The 15,441-nt window shown below is 52.4% G+C and overlaps 1 protein-coding gene across 14 annotated transcripts in view; it reads right to left on the bottom strand.

The window, feature by feature from the left end:
- ZC3H18 (zinc finger CCCH-type containing 18) overlaps window positions 1–14,033 on the bottom strand; it is a 62,501-nt gene extending 48,468 nt beyond the window's left edge. For 2 of the 14 annotated variants that reach the window (XM_063598058.1, XM_055100794.2), the window contains exons 1-4: window positions 13,808–13,996; window positions 12,695–12,753; window positions 8,829–8,993; window positions 6,664–7,280 (exon numbers count right to left, since the gene is read on the bottom strand). In XM_063598058.1, coding sequence (XP_063454128.1) covers window positions 6,664–7,266 — 603 coding nt within the window. In that variant the 5' untranslated portion in view covers window positions 7,267–7,280; window positions 8,829–8,993; window positions 12,695–12,753; window positions 13,808–13,996. Of the gene's footprint in view, window positions 1–6,663; window positions 7,281–8,828; window positions 8,994–12,694; window positions 12,754–13,807 lie in introns of all 14 variants that reach the window. The other 12 variants (XM_055100797.2, XM_055100799.2, XM_055100800.2 and 9 more) reach the window with 9 other exon arrangements.
- Window positions 14,034–15,441: the final 1,408 nt, after the last annotated feature.

Below are 15,441 nucleotides of genomic sequence, written 5' to 3'. Positions count from 1 at the left end.
GACAGAGTCCTGCTCTGTCGCCCAGGCTGGAGTGCAGTGGCACGATCTCGGTTCACTGCAACCTCTGCCTCCCGGGTTCAAGCAATTCTCTTGCCTCAGCCTCCTGAGTAGCTGGGATTACAGGTGCCCGACATCACGCCTGGCTAATTTTGTTATTTTTAGTAGAGACGGGGTTTTGCCATGTTGGCCAGGCTGGTCTTGAACTCCTGACCTCAGGTGATCTGCCTGCCTTGGTCTCCCAAAGTGCTAGGATTACAGGTGTGAGCCACCACGCCCGGCCTCCGTGCCCAATTTTTATTCTTACTTTATATGTGTAAATAACAAAATATTCAACCTCCCAAAATAAATAAACAAATCACTAAATAATGGATAATTAAAACAAGTTCTTAAATTTTAGAATATCATGCAAAGACAACTCAAGACAGGGACCCAGAGCTGAAGTCATCTGAGATTGTCACACTAAGTGTCTGGCACGCAGGAACTCCGGGCCTCCTGGTTTCCCTCACGCCGATGGCCTTCTGCTCATGTGACCCGAGCCACAGAGAGTAGGAAGCAGAGGACAAGGAGGGGCCTGAGTGGACCAGCTAGCTACAAATTGGCCTAAAAAGGGATGGTGCCCGTGGGGCTCTCAACACACACCACCTGGGACAGGCCAAGTTCACGTGGACACTGAGGGTGAGTGTGAGGAGACACACAGGCCTCAGTGCACCCATCTGAAGCTGGGTCTCCACGCTGGCACACTCCTGCTGGTGCTTTCTCACCGCAGGGGAAATACACACGTGGATAAAGGACACCAGGCTGAGGGCATCATCTACTCCAATTTTAAGAGCCTTTATAAAATTCACATGCAGTGGGGGAAAAGGCCCAGGTTCAAATCCTGGGTCCAGGCTGTCATGACTGTGAGTGTGGACAGGTCACCTGATCTGCAAAGGTCACCTGATCTGCAAAGCTCGTCTTCCCCTTTGCACCACGGGGCAGGTGCCCCAGAGCAGGCTGATGTGGGCTGAAGGAAAATGCTGCACCGGGATTAAAACATGAGCAGCAAGTGCTCAGCAAGCGCGCCCGAGTCCTCTATTTCAAAGGAAACGCCTCACTGGTAATGTGCTAAACAGGACTAACTCAGAGCAATGACACAGGTGATTTTTGCTTTCTTCTTTGTGCAGCCTTTTCCTTTCTTAAATAGAAAGAACACTGTGAACATGTATTCCTTACACAACAAGAAAAAAGTTATTTCACACTGGAGCTTCTGTACAAAGGCAGATGCAGATAAGGAAAGGGGGCCACTGCGTGGAGCTGCTGTGCCAGAGGAAGCCGAGCAGCAGGGCCCCGGGCCCAACCTGGCACGGCCACTCAGGCCAACCACAACCTCCTGAATCCTGGGCATCTCGTCTGCAGGATGTGGGTGAAAATACGGGTCTATCATTCCTTATCTGAAACCTGTGGGGCCAGGTGTCTTGAGAATTCAGAAATATTCTGGCTTCAGAAAGGTGACAACACAGGGTCTAAAACGGTAGCCTTCGAGGTACACAGCAATCCTGTGCAGAGGTCTCGGGGCCCCTCCCACAAGAGGGGAGGCAGGAGGCTATGAGCAGCCTCACATCAGCTTGGGCCAGGTCTGCCACCAGGTGAGGAAAAGGTTTCAGTTCTCAGAGCTTCTGAGGCCTCAGAGCTGTAAGGACGGTGGCCTGCGCTTTTTCACGTGGCTACGTGGAACACTAACCACGCTAAGGGGCACAGAAGGTCTCTGAGCCTACTACTGATGCTATAGGGGCCCCTTTTCCAAGTGTGGTTCAGGCCGCTGCTTCCTGGGCTTTGGCAATAGAATGGGCGCACTTGGCACCTTATCAGTGACACGGAAGAGAACCCCACTTGAAGTGGAAACCCACAGCCATGAGGCTAGCTGAAGAATCTTCTGCAGAAGAGCTCATGGATCCAGACATAAAAGGCGGGTGGATCACGAGGTCAGGAGGTCAAGACCAGCCTGGCCAAGATGGTGAAACCCATTTCTACTAATAATACAAAAATCAGCTGGCCGTGGTGGCGGATGCCTGTAATCCCAGCTACTTGGGAGGCTAAGGCAGGAGAATCGCTTGAACCCGGGAGGCAGAGGTTGCAGTGAGCCAAGATCGCACCACTGCACTCCCGCCTGGGCAACAGAGCAAGACTCCAACTCAAAAAAAAAAAAAAAAAAAGAAAAGAAAAGAAAAGAAAAGAAAAAGGAAAGGTGGATTTAAACAGGAGAAAATATTAAAGACCATGTGCAAAGAAAATGTTCCAAAAGGTGGACTGAGAGCTACCAATTATGACAGGAGTCATGTGGCCCACCCACTCAGGACAGGGCCCACTGTGCTGCTGGCTGGCTGGGAGGCCACCCTACAAATGTAGGAGGTCCTCAGTAAGAGGAGAATGGAACAAAATGGGAACCCTATCCTTTCCAAGGGCCAGTGTGCTCCAGGTGACGGAAGGTCTGCTAACCAAATGTCAAGTCAGATATAAACACGGAACACGGAGTGAGCAAAAGAGCGGGCAGACAGACCAAGGCCAGGCCTCTCAACTGTAACGGCAAATCAGAGCCTCACCAGGCTGGAAGGAGCTTGTCATCTCCCAGCAGGAAAGGTGGTTCTGGGGAGAGACTAGACGTGTAGGAGGAAGGAGAGGCTGCCACATGGCATGAGTGGGTCAGGGTGGGCTCCACGCACTCTTCAGGGGGACGGCAGGAGCATAAAAACAAGGCCTGCTGCACCCAGCTCTCTTCCATGCCGCTTCCTGAACAGGTAAGAGACCGGTGACTGAAGGTCAGCTGGTGTCAGAGACACCCTCACCCACACCACAAATGAACCAGGTGCTGCGAACAGCTGGTCCCAGCCCCGTATGGAACCTTTCCACCCCACCACGCAGGCCAGCGGCACTTCCAGAAGATACTTGTATCGGGGGGTGTTCTGGCAGCATACCAAACACAGACTCAAGGCCTTAGGCACAAGCTATGTGGTTTAAACAAAGAATTTCAAGGGCTTATTGTACAAATTGATGTCCCGATCAAGGAAAGTGTACCCCATAATCAGTTCACCTGTCCCAGTGACCCAAAATCTAAAAGGGACATGTGCCCTGAGAGAAGAGAAAGCGCTTTTGAAAAAGAATGATAAATCAGGCCAGGGACAGCGGCTTGGCACTTTGGGAGGCCCAGGTGGGAGGATCACTTGAGGCCAAGAGTTCAAGACCAGCCTGGGCAACATAGTGAGACCCCATCTGTTTTTTAAATTAAAAGCAACAAAAATTAAAAATCAAAACTAAGAAAAAGAGAAAAGAATGCCAAATCAAATGGCTCTCTAGACTTTGCCACTCAGTCCTTCCAGGCATCCAGTAGACCAGGGTGCCAAGGGGTAGGCCACGAGGCTGCAGGCATTCAGGGAAAGCCTCTAGGCGAATCAGTCCCTCTCCTGACTGGGCCGGTAAGACCCTGCTGGGATCTGGAATGCTATGAGGCCTCAGAAACATCCATTTGCGAAGGTACAGGCCAAAGAGTGTACTTCTTCCACAGAGAACCATCTGGGTAGTAGACGTGACACCAGGGCTCTACTTGAAGGCAACGAGAAAAATGTCTTCTAGAACGGACACTTTCCACCACACGCAGAGGCTGCTTTCCAGGGACTGAAAGGAAAGGGGACCGGGCGAAAGGCCTGGTGGGAAGCTGACTGCTCACGGACCCGGCGCACCCCAGGGCTCCCAGTCCATCAGAGACACGCAGCTAGAGACAAGGAGCAGGGCGCGGGGCAGGAATGCAGCAGGGCCTCTGAGAAAGAGGCAGGCACAGGAGGTGGGCTTGGTGGAGATACGGCAGAGATGCAAGAGTGGACGACAGGCTTGGAACCGGGCGTGAGAGGAGGAAAAAGCTGGAAGCAGCTGGAGTGGCAGCTCTTCATGCACAGGATGGCGTGGCGCGTACCTCTGCTGGGTCCTTCCCGCAAGGGTGGAGGGCTGATGCCGCTCACGTGAACTCCCTTCCATCTGTGACTGGCTCTTGAGCGTGGACCTTCCACTCACTGCCACTTCACATTACAAAGGCTCTCACCTTCAATGTGCCCCGGGCAAGTAGGATTCCTCTACTGACTGGCTGCCCACCATGTGCCAGGCCCCAGGGAGATAGGGGAACCAGCCAGGTAGCCCCCAGTCTTAGGAAACATGTTCTTGGGAATAGGGGAAGCAGCAGGCAGACACAGACACACACACACACACACACAGATGAACCTGTGTCACGACAGAGAGGCAGAGGCAACAGAGAAACAGCCTACGCAAATGCTGAGGTTGACACATAAAGGATGGAGGAGCCTGAAACGCTGCTGGGCGTGGGAACAAGAGGAGACCACGGGGGCTCCTGGGGCAAGCAACCCAGGGGCCTGAAGTCAAATGTGCTCTCGTAGAGGCTGAACCCACCATTCACAGCACTGCCTACCTTGGTTAAAGGCCTGCTGCCCCCACAGCAGGAGCGGGCTCTGCTCCGCCCTGCCCAGTCACACTCAGCATGTGGCACAGCAAGGTCCACCTGTGCTGGTGTCCAGGAGCACAGACCTATGGGGGATGTGGGGCGCTGGAGGCAGTCTGTGCGGTGGAAGAAACCTGCCTCCCCGGTTGCCAAGGGAGCTGTGCTGGGGTTTCCACAGCAGCACTCCGTTTTCAACTGTGGGTCCCCTCACAAGACGGTGCCAGGCAGGGCAGGCAAGGTCTAGGTAGGCAAAAATGCCAAATAGGGTTTTTCTTCCATGTGCTGTGTCTAGGGGAAACCAGCACGTCCAGGCCCTTGGCAGCCAGGGCCATTCTCCAGGGCAGCTGGACCCATCTACCGCACCGCCCGCGCCCATGATGCGGCACTGAGAACTCACAGTATGCCCCACAGACATGGCCTTTCAGGACCACTATGGGGACCCTTGATCCATCTGATGAATCTCCCCCAAGACTTGAGGGTCCGCAACCAGTCCTCTTAAGAGGAACTAGAGCACGCCAGAGCCCTGGGTGCAGGACCTGCTGCACTCCCAGTGGTGGTGCAGACAGGGCTGTTACCCCCAGGACACAAAAACTCAAGTCTCATGGGCATCCTCAACCCAACCAGCTCCCCCAGCTGATGAACCTGAATCTCACCGTGTCTCCTTTCGCTCTGCCAGCCCTGGGGTAGGTCTCCTCTTGCAAAAAGCACTAGCTGAGGAGACCACTTCCTACACTTCGCTGTGGAAAGACGAAACATCTAAAATTCTCAGCTTGTAGGTGCACACACGTCCCGTAAAGTCAGATGAGCAATACTTCAAACCCTATAAATTACTGAGCAGTGCCACAGAGAGCAGCGATGGCCGGAAAGTCATATCCAAACGTGCACTGAGAGCACGCACACCAGCACGCTACTGGAGAAGCATGGCACCGGGCGTGGTGCCTCACGCCTGTGATCCCAGCACTGTGGGAGGCTGAACGGCTGGATCACCTGAGGTCAGGAGTTTGAAACAAGCCTGGCCAACACGGCGACACCTCATCTCTACTAAAAATACAAAAATTAGCCAGTGGTGGCGGGCGCCTGTAATCCCAGCTACTCAGGAGGCTGAGGCAGGAGAATTGCCTGAACCTGGGGGTAGAGGCTGTAGTGAGCTGAGATGGCGCCACTGCACTCCAGCCTGGGTTACAGGGTAGACTCTCTCTCTCAAAAAAAAGGAGCACAGCACTCAAGGCAAACCGGCGGTTACACATCTAACTGGCAGCCTTTACCTGCCTCAACCCAGAACATGACATCAGAGAGATACTCTCGGCAGACACCCTTCACCGCAATGACTCCCCATAAGCACAATCCCCTTCCCCGGGATCCTTCAAAAAAAAACAACAAAAACCCACTTCAGTTCAACTGCTCTGTCCCTTGCTCACCTCCTTTGAGTTCAATAGCTCCGGAAAGTATCACTCAGGAGGACTTTGGGGTGTTTCTCCCGAAACACTCATAGTTTTTCCAACGGCATCAACTGCTAAGAAAACCCCACCTACCCATACCTAGGATCACAGATAGTACTACCTTCCCCTCAACCTGAAGGCCACATTAATTTAATGTACAAAAAAGTGTGCTGGCTTTGTCAGAAGTTGAGGTGCCCACCAAAGCCTTTTCAGGGATACGTCCAAAGAGGCCTGGCCCAGCTGGTGCCCTCTCCAGAGGTCAGGCTCTAGGACCAGCATAAAAATGCCTAAAACATCCAAAACCAGATGGAAAATTTCCTCATTCTTTTCAGTCCAAAAACCTGACAAGAGTGGAAACCCACGTGGTTTCTGGTTGAGTGTTAACTTGAGTATCACTTGAAGACGGCAAAGACAAGGGCAGACATTAACCCTTCATTCCTAGAACCTAAAAAAACCGGGCGCTAGATCTTTCACTACAACCCAAACAATCCCACCAGCTGGCCGGCCGAGGGCCACGGAAACCCTGCTGGCAGCTTCTGGAGCTGCCTATTCTCATTCTCGATTTCCGGCTCTTTCTCTCCAATCACTATGGGACTGAACCCAAAACAAGCCTCTCATTCTCCTGCACCATCCCTAGTAACAAATCACTAAGTCAGTCCCACACAGAGTCCCTCCTTTCCAGCACCAGTCTCTGTCAGGCTGCTGGGCAGGACGCCCCGCGACGCTCTGCTCCATCATACTCACGTCTATTTCCCCATCATCGATTTCTCCATCATCGTCCTCTTTCTTTTTCTCCTTGGCAGCCTCCAGGGATTCCTTTTCTCCCACACTCTGAACACCAGCCTTCCCCTCCTCCCTGGGAGCGCCTTCGCCCTTCTCCTCATCATCCTCAGCCCCCGCTTTCTCAGCCTCGTCCTCCTGGACGGCGGGAGCTGGCTCCTCAGGAACCTCCTCATCGTAGTCTAGCTCATGCTCATCCAGCTCCCTGGTGACTGAGGAGGCCTCATCCCTAAGGTCGCTTGTCCGGTCTTCCTCCCCTTCGTCCCCCTCCTCCTCGCAGGGGGAGCTGGTCGGGCCCCGGCTCAGCTCATTCACCTCTGAGTCCTGGTCTTGGGATTTAGGCTCACTTGCCCGGTCCTCCTCGTCGGAGTGATTATCTTCCTCCTCCTGGCTCGGCCCCCTGGCTGCACTTTCCTCATCCTCCAGATCAGAAGCCCTCACCCCCGCCCCGTCCAAATCCTGATCGGACCCGCTGTCCCTCAGAATGTCATCGTCCGAGAGCCCCTGTGGCTGCTCTTCATCCTCTGGAGAGTGAGGATCCTGTTCAGGGCTCTCGGCCACATCCATCGGTACCCACGGTTCTGCAAAAGAGAATACAGATTGACAGCCTTTAGCAAAATGGAAAACAAACCTTGTCCCCACTTGCTTGGCCCCACACGGCCCTGCCCCAAATCCCACACTCCACTCTGCAGAGAAAGACAGGCCATAACTCCACTCCACAAGGCTAGACTGCTCAGCTAAGTTGGGTGCTAAGTGCCTCCCGTTTTTGGCAATCTGGCAAAATGAGATGTGGCAGAACGAGACGCAGCCTGGCCTAGCCCTTCCCCGCTCAAGGGCAGCCCACACGAGTTAACAGAAAGTGAGTAACGATACGGATCGCAAAGGACAGCTGTGTGCATTCTTAGAGGAGTATTTACTTTTGACATTAAAGATAAACTGTATCATGGAACGAGGAAGCAAAACTGCAGGCCCAGATCTCACCATTTTTCTGGAGTCATCCTGAAGCAGGAACCTGGGCCAGCCTTCAGCAGTTTCCAAGTCTGGAGCCTTTTCTGTTACTGAACACACTTCTCGAAGGCCAGCCTCTGAGGGCCTCCGAGAATCCCTTGGCTGCCCTTTAGTAATGCAGGCCCAGAGCCCTGCCTGCGTGTTCACTGGCCCCTCCAGCACGTGTGGAGAGGGCCGTGTTCACCTGCTCAGCAACTCACACTCCTAAGGTGAGAACCCTTCTTCCCATACAGGTAGCTGCTGTTGGAAAGAACTCTGGCAGGAAACTTGACACACTTAAGTACCGCGCGCATGTAAAAGACGAGGCTGGCCAGGTGCGGTGGCTCGCATCTACAATCCCAGCACTTTGGGAGGTTGCAACGGGAGGATCATTTGAGCCCAGGAGTTCGAGACCAGCATGGGCAACATGGTGAGACCCTGTCTCTGTAAAAAAAAAAATACTAAAATTCAGGCCAGGCGCGGTGGCTCACACCTGTAATCCCAGCACTTTGGGAGGACGAGGCAGGTGGATCACGAGGTCAGGAGATCAAGACCATCCTGGCTAACATGGTGAAACCCCGTCTCTATGAAAAATACAAAAACTTAGCTACGCGTGGTGGCGGGCGCCTGTAGTCCCAGCTACTCGGGAGGCTGAGGCAGGAGAAAGGCGTGAACCCAGGAGGTAGAGCTTCCAGTGAGCTGAGATCGCGCCACTGCACTCCAGCCTGGGCGACAGAGCGAGACTCCATCTCAAAACAAAAACAAAAACAAAAACAAACAAACAAACAAAAAACTAAAAGTCACAGGGTGTGGTGGTGTGTGCCTGTATTCCCAGCTACTTGGGAGTCTGACGCAGGAGGATCGCTTAAGCCCAGGAGGTGGAGGCTGCAGTGAGCCGAGACTGCGTCAATGTGCTTCAGCCTGGGCAACAGAGTGAGACCAATCTCCAAAAAAACTCAAAAAACAAAAAAAGACGGGGTCACTTCAGATTTCATTCCTATTTTTACTAATCCAGATTTAATTATAAAGTCAATATTTTCTAGTTTCCCACCTCAAAAACTCATAGAAAGTACACTGCTACCCATGCTTTAAAAGTGGACGGTGTTAAGACGGGTAGGAAGGTGTAGAACGGCAACACTTGCCTGGCAAACACTTGCCACACCACCACTACCAGGGCAGCTGGTCACCACCAAGTGAGTGTGGAGCGGCAGGGACGGTGCCAGGTCAGCGGTCACTTGACTCTTCAGTCTGTGAGGCTGTTAAAATAACGTATGTCACCGTCACACTGCTCGGCATCTCGGCAAGGTCTGGAAACAGATTATTCATCTCAAGATAACTACGGACGCAGCAAGTCATACACACACACATTTATATGTCTTGTATCTCAAATAACCATACACACTAAAGATAAAAATATTCATCTTTTAAATTTATACTTTTAATACAACCTGTTTAAAGATGCACAGTATCAAGAATTGGTATCAACCTACAGTTAAACACTTTTTTTTTTGGCTGTTAATGGAAATCATTAAGATTAAGTACACATTAGAGGCCGGGCACAGTGGCTCATGCCTGTAATCCCAGCACTTTGGGAGGCCGAGGCGGGTGGATCACGAGTTCAGGAGATCGAGACCATCCTGGCTAACACGGTGAAACCCTGTCTCTACTAAATATACAAAAAATTAGTCGGGCGTAGTGGCGGGCGCCTGTATTCCCAGCTACTCGGGAGGCTGAGGCAGGAGAATGGCGTGAACCCAGGGGGCGGAGCTTGCATTGAGCCGAGATCGCGCCATTGCACTCCAGTCTGGGCGACAGAGCGAGACTCCGTCTCAAAAAAAAAAAAAAAAAAAAAAAAGATACATTAGAACAAATTGGTCAGGTGCGGTGGTTCATGCCTGTAATCCCAGTACTTTGGGAGGCTGAGGTGGGCGGATCACTTGAGTCCAGGAGTTCTAGACCAGCTTGGGCAACATAGCAAAACCCCATCTCTACCAAAAAAAAAAAAAAAACAAAAACAAAAATTAGCTGGGTGTGCTAGGGCACCTGTCGTCCCAGCTACTTGGGAGGCTGAGATAGGAGGATCACCTGATCCTAGGAGGTCGAGGCTGCAGTTCAGCCTGGGTGACAGAGTGAGACCCTGACTCAACCAAAAAACAAAAAAGCCAAAAAACCCCAAATTTGGCCAGGCGTGGTGGCTCACGCCTGTAATCCTAGCACTTTGGGAGGCCAAGGCAGGTGGATCATCCGAAGTCAGGAGTTCAAGACCAGCCTGGCCAACATGGTGAAACCCGGTCTCTACTAAAATACAAAAATTAGCTGGGCGTGATAGCAGGTGCCTGTTATCCAAGCTACTTGGGAGGCTGAGACGGGAGAATCGCTTGAACCTGGGAGACAGTGGTTGCAGTGAGCCGAGATCACACCACTGCACTCCAGCCTAGGCGGTGGCTAAGCGAGACTCCGTCTCAAAACAAAACTCAAATCATTTAAAATCCATCACTTTATAAAAAGTAAATGGGCCGAGGGTGGTGGCTCACGCCTGTAATCCCCACACTTTGGAAGGCTGATGCGGGTGGATCACCTGAGGTCAGGAGTTCAGGACAAGCCCAGTCAACATGGTGAAACCTTGTCTCTACTAAATATACAAAACGTTAGCTGGGCATGGTGGTGGGCATCTGTAATCCCAGCTGCTCGGGAGGCTGAGGCAGGAGAATTGCTTGAACTCGGGGGGGCGGAGGTTGCAGTGAGCCAAGATCGTGTCATTGCTCTCCAGCATGGGCAAAAAGAGCGAAACTCCGCCTCAAAAAAAAACCCTAAATGGTTAGCAATAACATAGATTTACAAACCAACCAATCCATTCCAAGTCACTTAAAAGCAGACAGTTCTGAAAATGATTCACTTTTTGGTTTTCTAAGTACACTATTCGGTTACTATCCAGAGACAGGACTACTGGGAGGAGTTGTTAAAAAGTCAGTCCTAAGCCAGGAGTGGTGGCATGTACCTGTAATCCCGGCTACTTGTGTGGTTGAGGTGGGAGCATCACTCGAGCCCAAGAGTTCGAGTCCAGCCTGGATAACATGGTAAGACCCTCGTCTTTTTATTAAAGGTAGTCCTAAACTGGTATACACTGCTGAAAATGGGAAAGTCAAGGAGCTGATCCCCAAACAGTACCACACGGGCGCTTAATGCACAGAGCATTTCTGCAGCCCAAGGCAACAAAAGCAAGGATGAAAAGCGCCAAGGCTGCTAAGGCCTCTACGCATTCAAGACTGGGAGTCTGTGTGGGGTTGTGGCAGTAAGTCACCGGTGGCAAACTGGCAATTCTCTCTCTTGCCTAGCTATTGACATTAGTAACATCCTATACTATCTTTGTACACTTTTTATTACAATGTATAAACATCTTCATCATAGAAGGGCAGGTAGTTCACATCTCCCCAGCTGCCTAAGCGGAGCACCTGGTACCCAGTAGGATGCCCCAAGCTGAACCCAGACCTGAAATATGACAAATTCTCATTCTCACGTTTTATAGTTTAATGTCAACCTTGGAAACAAAGTGATCTCTTAAATAAACCAACTTTTATGCAAAACTAAATGTCCCCTCAAACTAGTTTTAAAAATCACACAATTGGCTGGGTGTGGTGGCTCATGCCTGTAATCCCAGCACTTTGGGAGGCTGAGGCGGGAGGATCACGAGGTTGGGAGTTTGAGATCACCTTGGCCAACACAGTGAAACCCCTGTCTCTACTAGAAATACAAAAATTAGCTGGGCATGGTGGCACGTGCCTGTAGTCCCAGCTACTCAGGAGGCTGAGGCAGGAGAATCACTTGAACCCAGGAGGAGGAGGTTGCAGTGAGCCGAGATCATGCCACTGCACTCCAGCCTGGGAAGCAGAGTGAGACTCCGTTTCAAAAAATAGTAATAAGGTGCTACGAAGGGAAACATGGCCTCTTAAGTGTAGACAATGAAATGAGAAGTGTAGACAGGGGTGTCAGTAGAAGAGTCTCAACTGATACCCACGTTTGCAATTTGTGCTCAGTTTGGTCTTCTTACACTATCTATAACTGAAGATTTTCAGCACAATTTAGAACTCAATCCTTAGTCCTCTGATCCACCAGATGGGTGAACTTGCCTAAGGAATGAAATAACAAGTGCCCATCGTCCCGTCTCTGTTGCTTTCTGCATTTGGCAGATGATACTTGATAGATATTTGTTGAATACATGACAAAAAACTCGCTACTTGAGGAACTACCTGTTGCCTACCAGAAAGGAATTTAAAATAAGTGCCCAGGAGGAGGAGGTTGCAGTGAGCCGAGATCCTGCCACTGCACTCCAGCCTGGGCAACAGAGTGAGACTCCGTCTCAAAAAATAATAGTAATAATAAAGAGTAGGTGCTACCTCCCTTCCGAGCAGCCCCTCTGGGAGGACGCACAGACTCCAACAGCACTGCTGAAATGCAGAGCGTTTGGGGACCTTCTCATTGCGAATGACCTTCCAAGCCTGAAGAAGTCTTCTGGTATTCTTAGTGGTGGCAAATCTTCCTCCTCTCAAGCTAGTCACTTTGATAAAATGCTGCAAGTCAGAGTCTCACCTGATAAGGTGAGCTACCAACCACGTAAGTTACCTTTTGGTCAAACCTGGAGGGTGACTATTGAATAAGACTGATTTTCCCATATGACTACATTTTTACTACCAAAACAGGAGTTCTAAAGAGATTCTGGCAAAGAACCACCGATGAAATACAAGCACATTTTGGGACAATTACTTTCAACAGAGCAGTACCTATTTGAATGCCTAAGTTCTGGTACATCTGGTTAAAATTCTGACTCATAACCTCATGGACTTAAAATATCTAAATGAACGTTATCAAGGTTGGTGACAGACCCCACGTGCAAACTGACCAAGCGTGACCACTAAACTCCTTGATAAAGAGGTACTCACCTTGAGATGCTCTGTAGCTGTGACAAAATACAAATCTCTGTAAACACGATGTAGGCCATAGGTTAACTTACCTGTTTGCTTTCTGGAGTGACTGCACAAAGCTTTCTTACAATATTTCAGCATGTCCCACCTACAACGGGAGAGGAGTTTCCGGCTTTGGGACACATTTGACTGACTGGTTCCAGGGCTGGCTGGGCTCCATACTGCCCTTAGATAGTAAAATTATCAGGCAAAGACTCTCCTCCCAAAGCTGGGAAGCGGGATTCAGCCGAGGTCAAGGCTCACCCGGAGAATCCCAACTACTGAAAGGGAAAGGACTACTCTACAGACAACAGGCTGGAAGTGAGTCTCAAAGGAGAAATGATGAGCAGCTTGCTACACCCCAAACGGTACTTCAGATGCCAAACACTCTCTTCTTCCATTTTCCCAAATGGGTCTGAAGAATGACCTACTCTTGCAAATGAGTTAGCGTTGTTCGAACAAAGCTCATTTAAAACGGCCACTCTACCCGGCAAACTCAGCTGTCATAAAGTATTCAGGAAAAATGTTTGGCAGGAGTAAGGCTGTTAAGTTTCAGTTCTTCGAGCATTATAGCTGCAGTTGGTCTATATAAAGGACCCAGCACCTCTGATCTCCTAATCCAAGGGGCAAGGAAGTTACATACTCCTAAGAGACCGGCGCGCGTCTTGGGGCAATCACTACGTCCAACCTGTGCACACTTTGAAGCTGCGGAGCAAGTTCCAGGAGGTTCATAAAGAGCTCAAAGTTCTCCGAAGAGCCCAGCAACAGCCCGGGCTGACCTACTCTGGAGGTGAATCTGGGCGCCTCTCACCGCCCCTTAGCCGGCGGCACACATGTGCCACGCGAGTGGCCCGGAAGAGAAATGACAGCTTCAGGAAAATAAACTCCGCCGCGGGGCGCGGAGGCAGCGCGCGAGGAGCTCGGGCGCCCAGGACGCCCCAGGACCGCGGGGTCGGCTTACGGACGGAACGCGGGGTGGTGCCTGTCTCAAGGTCCCCCTCCCTGGGCCCGAGGGCAACGCTTCGGCCGGTGGGTCCGCACGGCCGGAGGCGCGCCGGGCTCCCGGGCCTCACTCCCGCCGCCGCCGCCGCCGCCGCCTCGGCGGCCTCCTCCTCCCGCCGCCGCCGGCCCGGCCTCCCGCCGCCCGCCCGGCCCCAGCTAACCTCAGCGCTAGGGCGGAAGGAGGCCACGGCTCCCCTGGAGTCGGAGCGGCGTGGAGAAGACGTCCCTTGGCCCTTCCGCTCTTCACAGGTTCTGGCTCCAGGCTCGACACGGGCGGAACAAACGGGCTCCACTACCCGCGGGGGCCGGCCATTGTGCGACGTCATCAGGCCGCGACGGTCGTCCTACGGCCGGCGGGCTTCCCTCCCTCGCCCCGCCCCCTCCAGCTTCCTTCCGGCCTCCGCGCGATTCCGCCCCCGCAGCGCGCGCCCGGACCCGCGCGAGCCAGCCGAAACCCCGCTACAGCGCAGGCGCCACGGGGAGTTGGCTTCTCAGGTGGCGGGCGTGCGGATCCGCGCCTGCGCACAGAGCTCCCCGCGGCCGCCGGGTCACGTGACGGGGCTCCGGCTGGGCCGGCGGGTTCTTCATCCCCGGGGATGATCGAGTTCGTCAAAGCGGAAAACTTAAGGCGGTTTTCGTCAGGCTGATACTTCCTGCTTTATGGAATGTTGATATTAAATGCTGAGCTCCGGAATTATTTTTTGAGGTATCGACTTTAGATTAAAAGCCTAACAATTCTTACCTTTCCCGTGGGCTGCCTGGCTCCCCGCGCGGTTCAACGCGAGCAGCGCCAGTGAGGGGACCTGTCGCGTGTCCTGCTCAGCGCGGTGTCCCACGGGCGCGTCCACAGCCCGGGGCGTCCAGGGGCTGCAGCGGTGCGAGCTGCTCTAGAGACGGAGGGCCCGGCCGGTGACCAGGGGCCGGCGGTTTCATCCTGCGCTGGCCCTTGCCAACGACGTGGCTGGTCCTGGGGATCACAGGGCTTCGCTCATCCCATCTTCCTCCATATCCCCGAGGTGGAAACAAGGGGGCGAGATGTCCACAAACTGAGGAACAGACAAAATGCGGGCTGTCCATGCAGTGGAGTGTGAGTCAGTCATCAAGAAGAGTGAAGTTCAGACCCATGCCACAACATGGGTGAACCTTGGAAACATACTAAGTAAAGCAAGCCAATCGCAAAAGGACAAACACTGTGCGACTCCATGCTATGGACCGAGTTCTGTCCCCCTAACATTTGTATGTGAAGCCTTAATCCCCAATGTGACTGTGTTTGCAGAAAGGGCCTTTAGAGAAGTAATTAAGGTTAAATGAGATTATAAGGGTGGGGTCCTGATCTGATAGGATTAGTGTCCTTGGAAGAGGTACCACAGGCCTGGCCCTGTGGCTCACACCTGTAATCCTAGCACTTTGGGAGTCCCAGGTGGGAGGACCACCTCCCCCAGGCGTTTGAGACCAGCCTGGGCAACAAAGCAAGACCCCTGTCTCTACAAAAAAATCAACAGGGCACCGTGGTGCGTGCCTGTAGTCCCAGCAACTTGTTATGGTTACGTAAGAGGAATGTGAATTCAACCCTGGTGATTTCGGGTCGTGTCAGGAGCAGCGCTGCGACACCAGTTGGCACCTTCTGCAGACTCTATGTGTCGATAAGACAAGCTCCCACCCAGCAAGTGCCTTTTTCTCAGCTGATGAACATAAGCCTGCATGGACGTTACTGTCCATGGAAAGGAGCGGCCGGCACCGGCTATGACAGACACGTGCCTGGCTGCGATCTGAGTTTCATGAACAGTAAACTCTG

Source organism: Pan paniscus, chromosome 18, assembly GCF_029289425.2.
Source record: "Pan paniscus chromosome 18, NHGRI_mPanPan1-v2.0_pri, whole genome shotgun sequence".
NCBI lineage: Eukaryota > Metazoa > Chordata > Mammalia > Primates > Hominidae > Pan > Pan paniscus.
The sequence above is the reverse complement of the archived record's forward strand: the minus strand, read 5'-3'. Positions and strand labels throughout refer to the sequence as shown.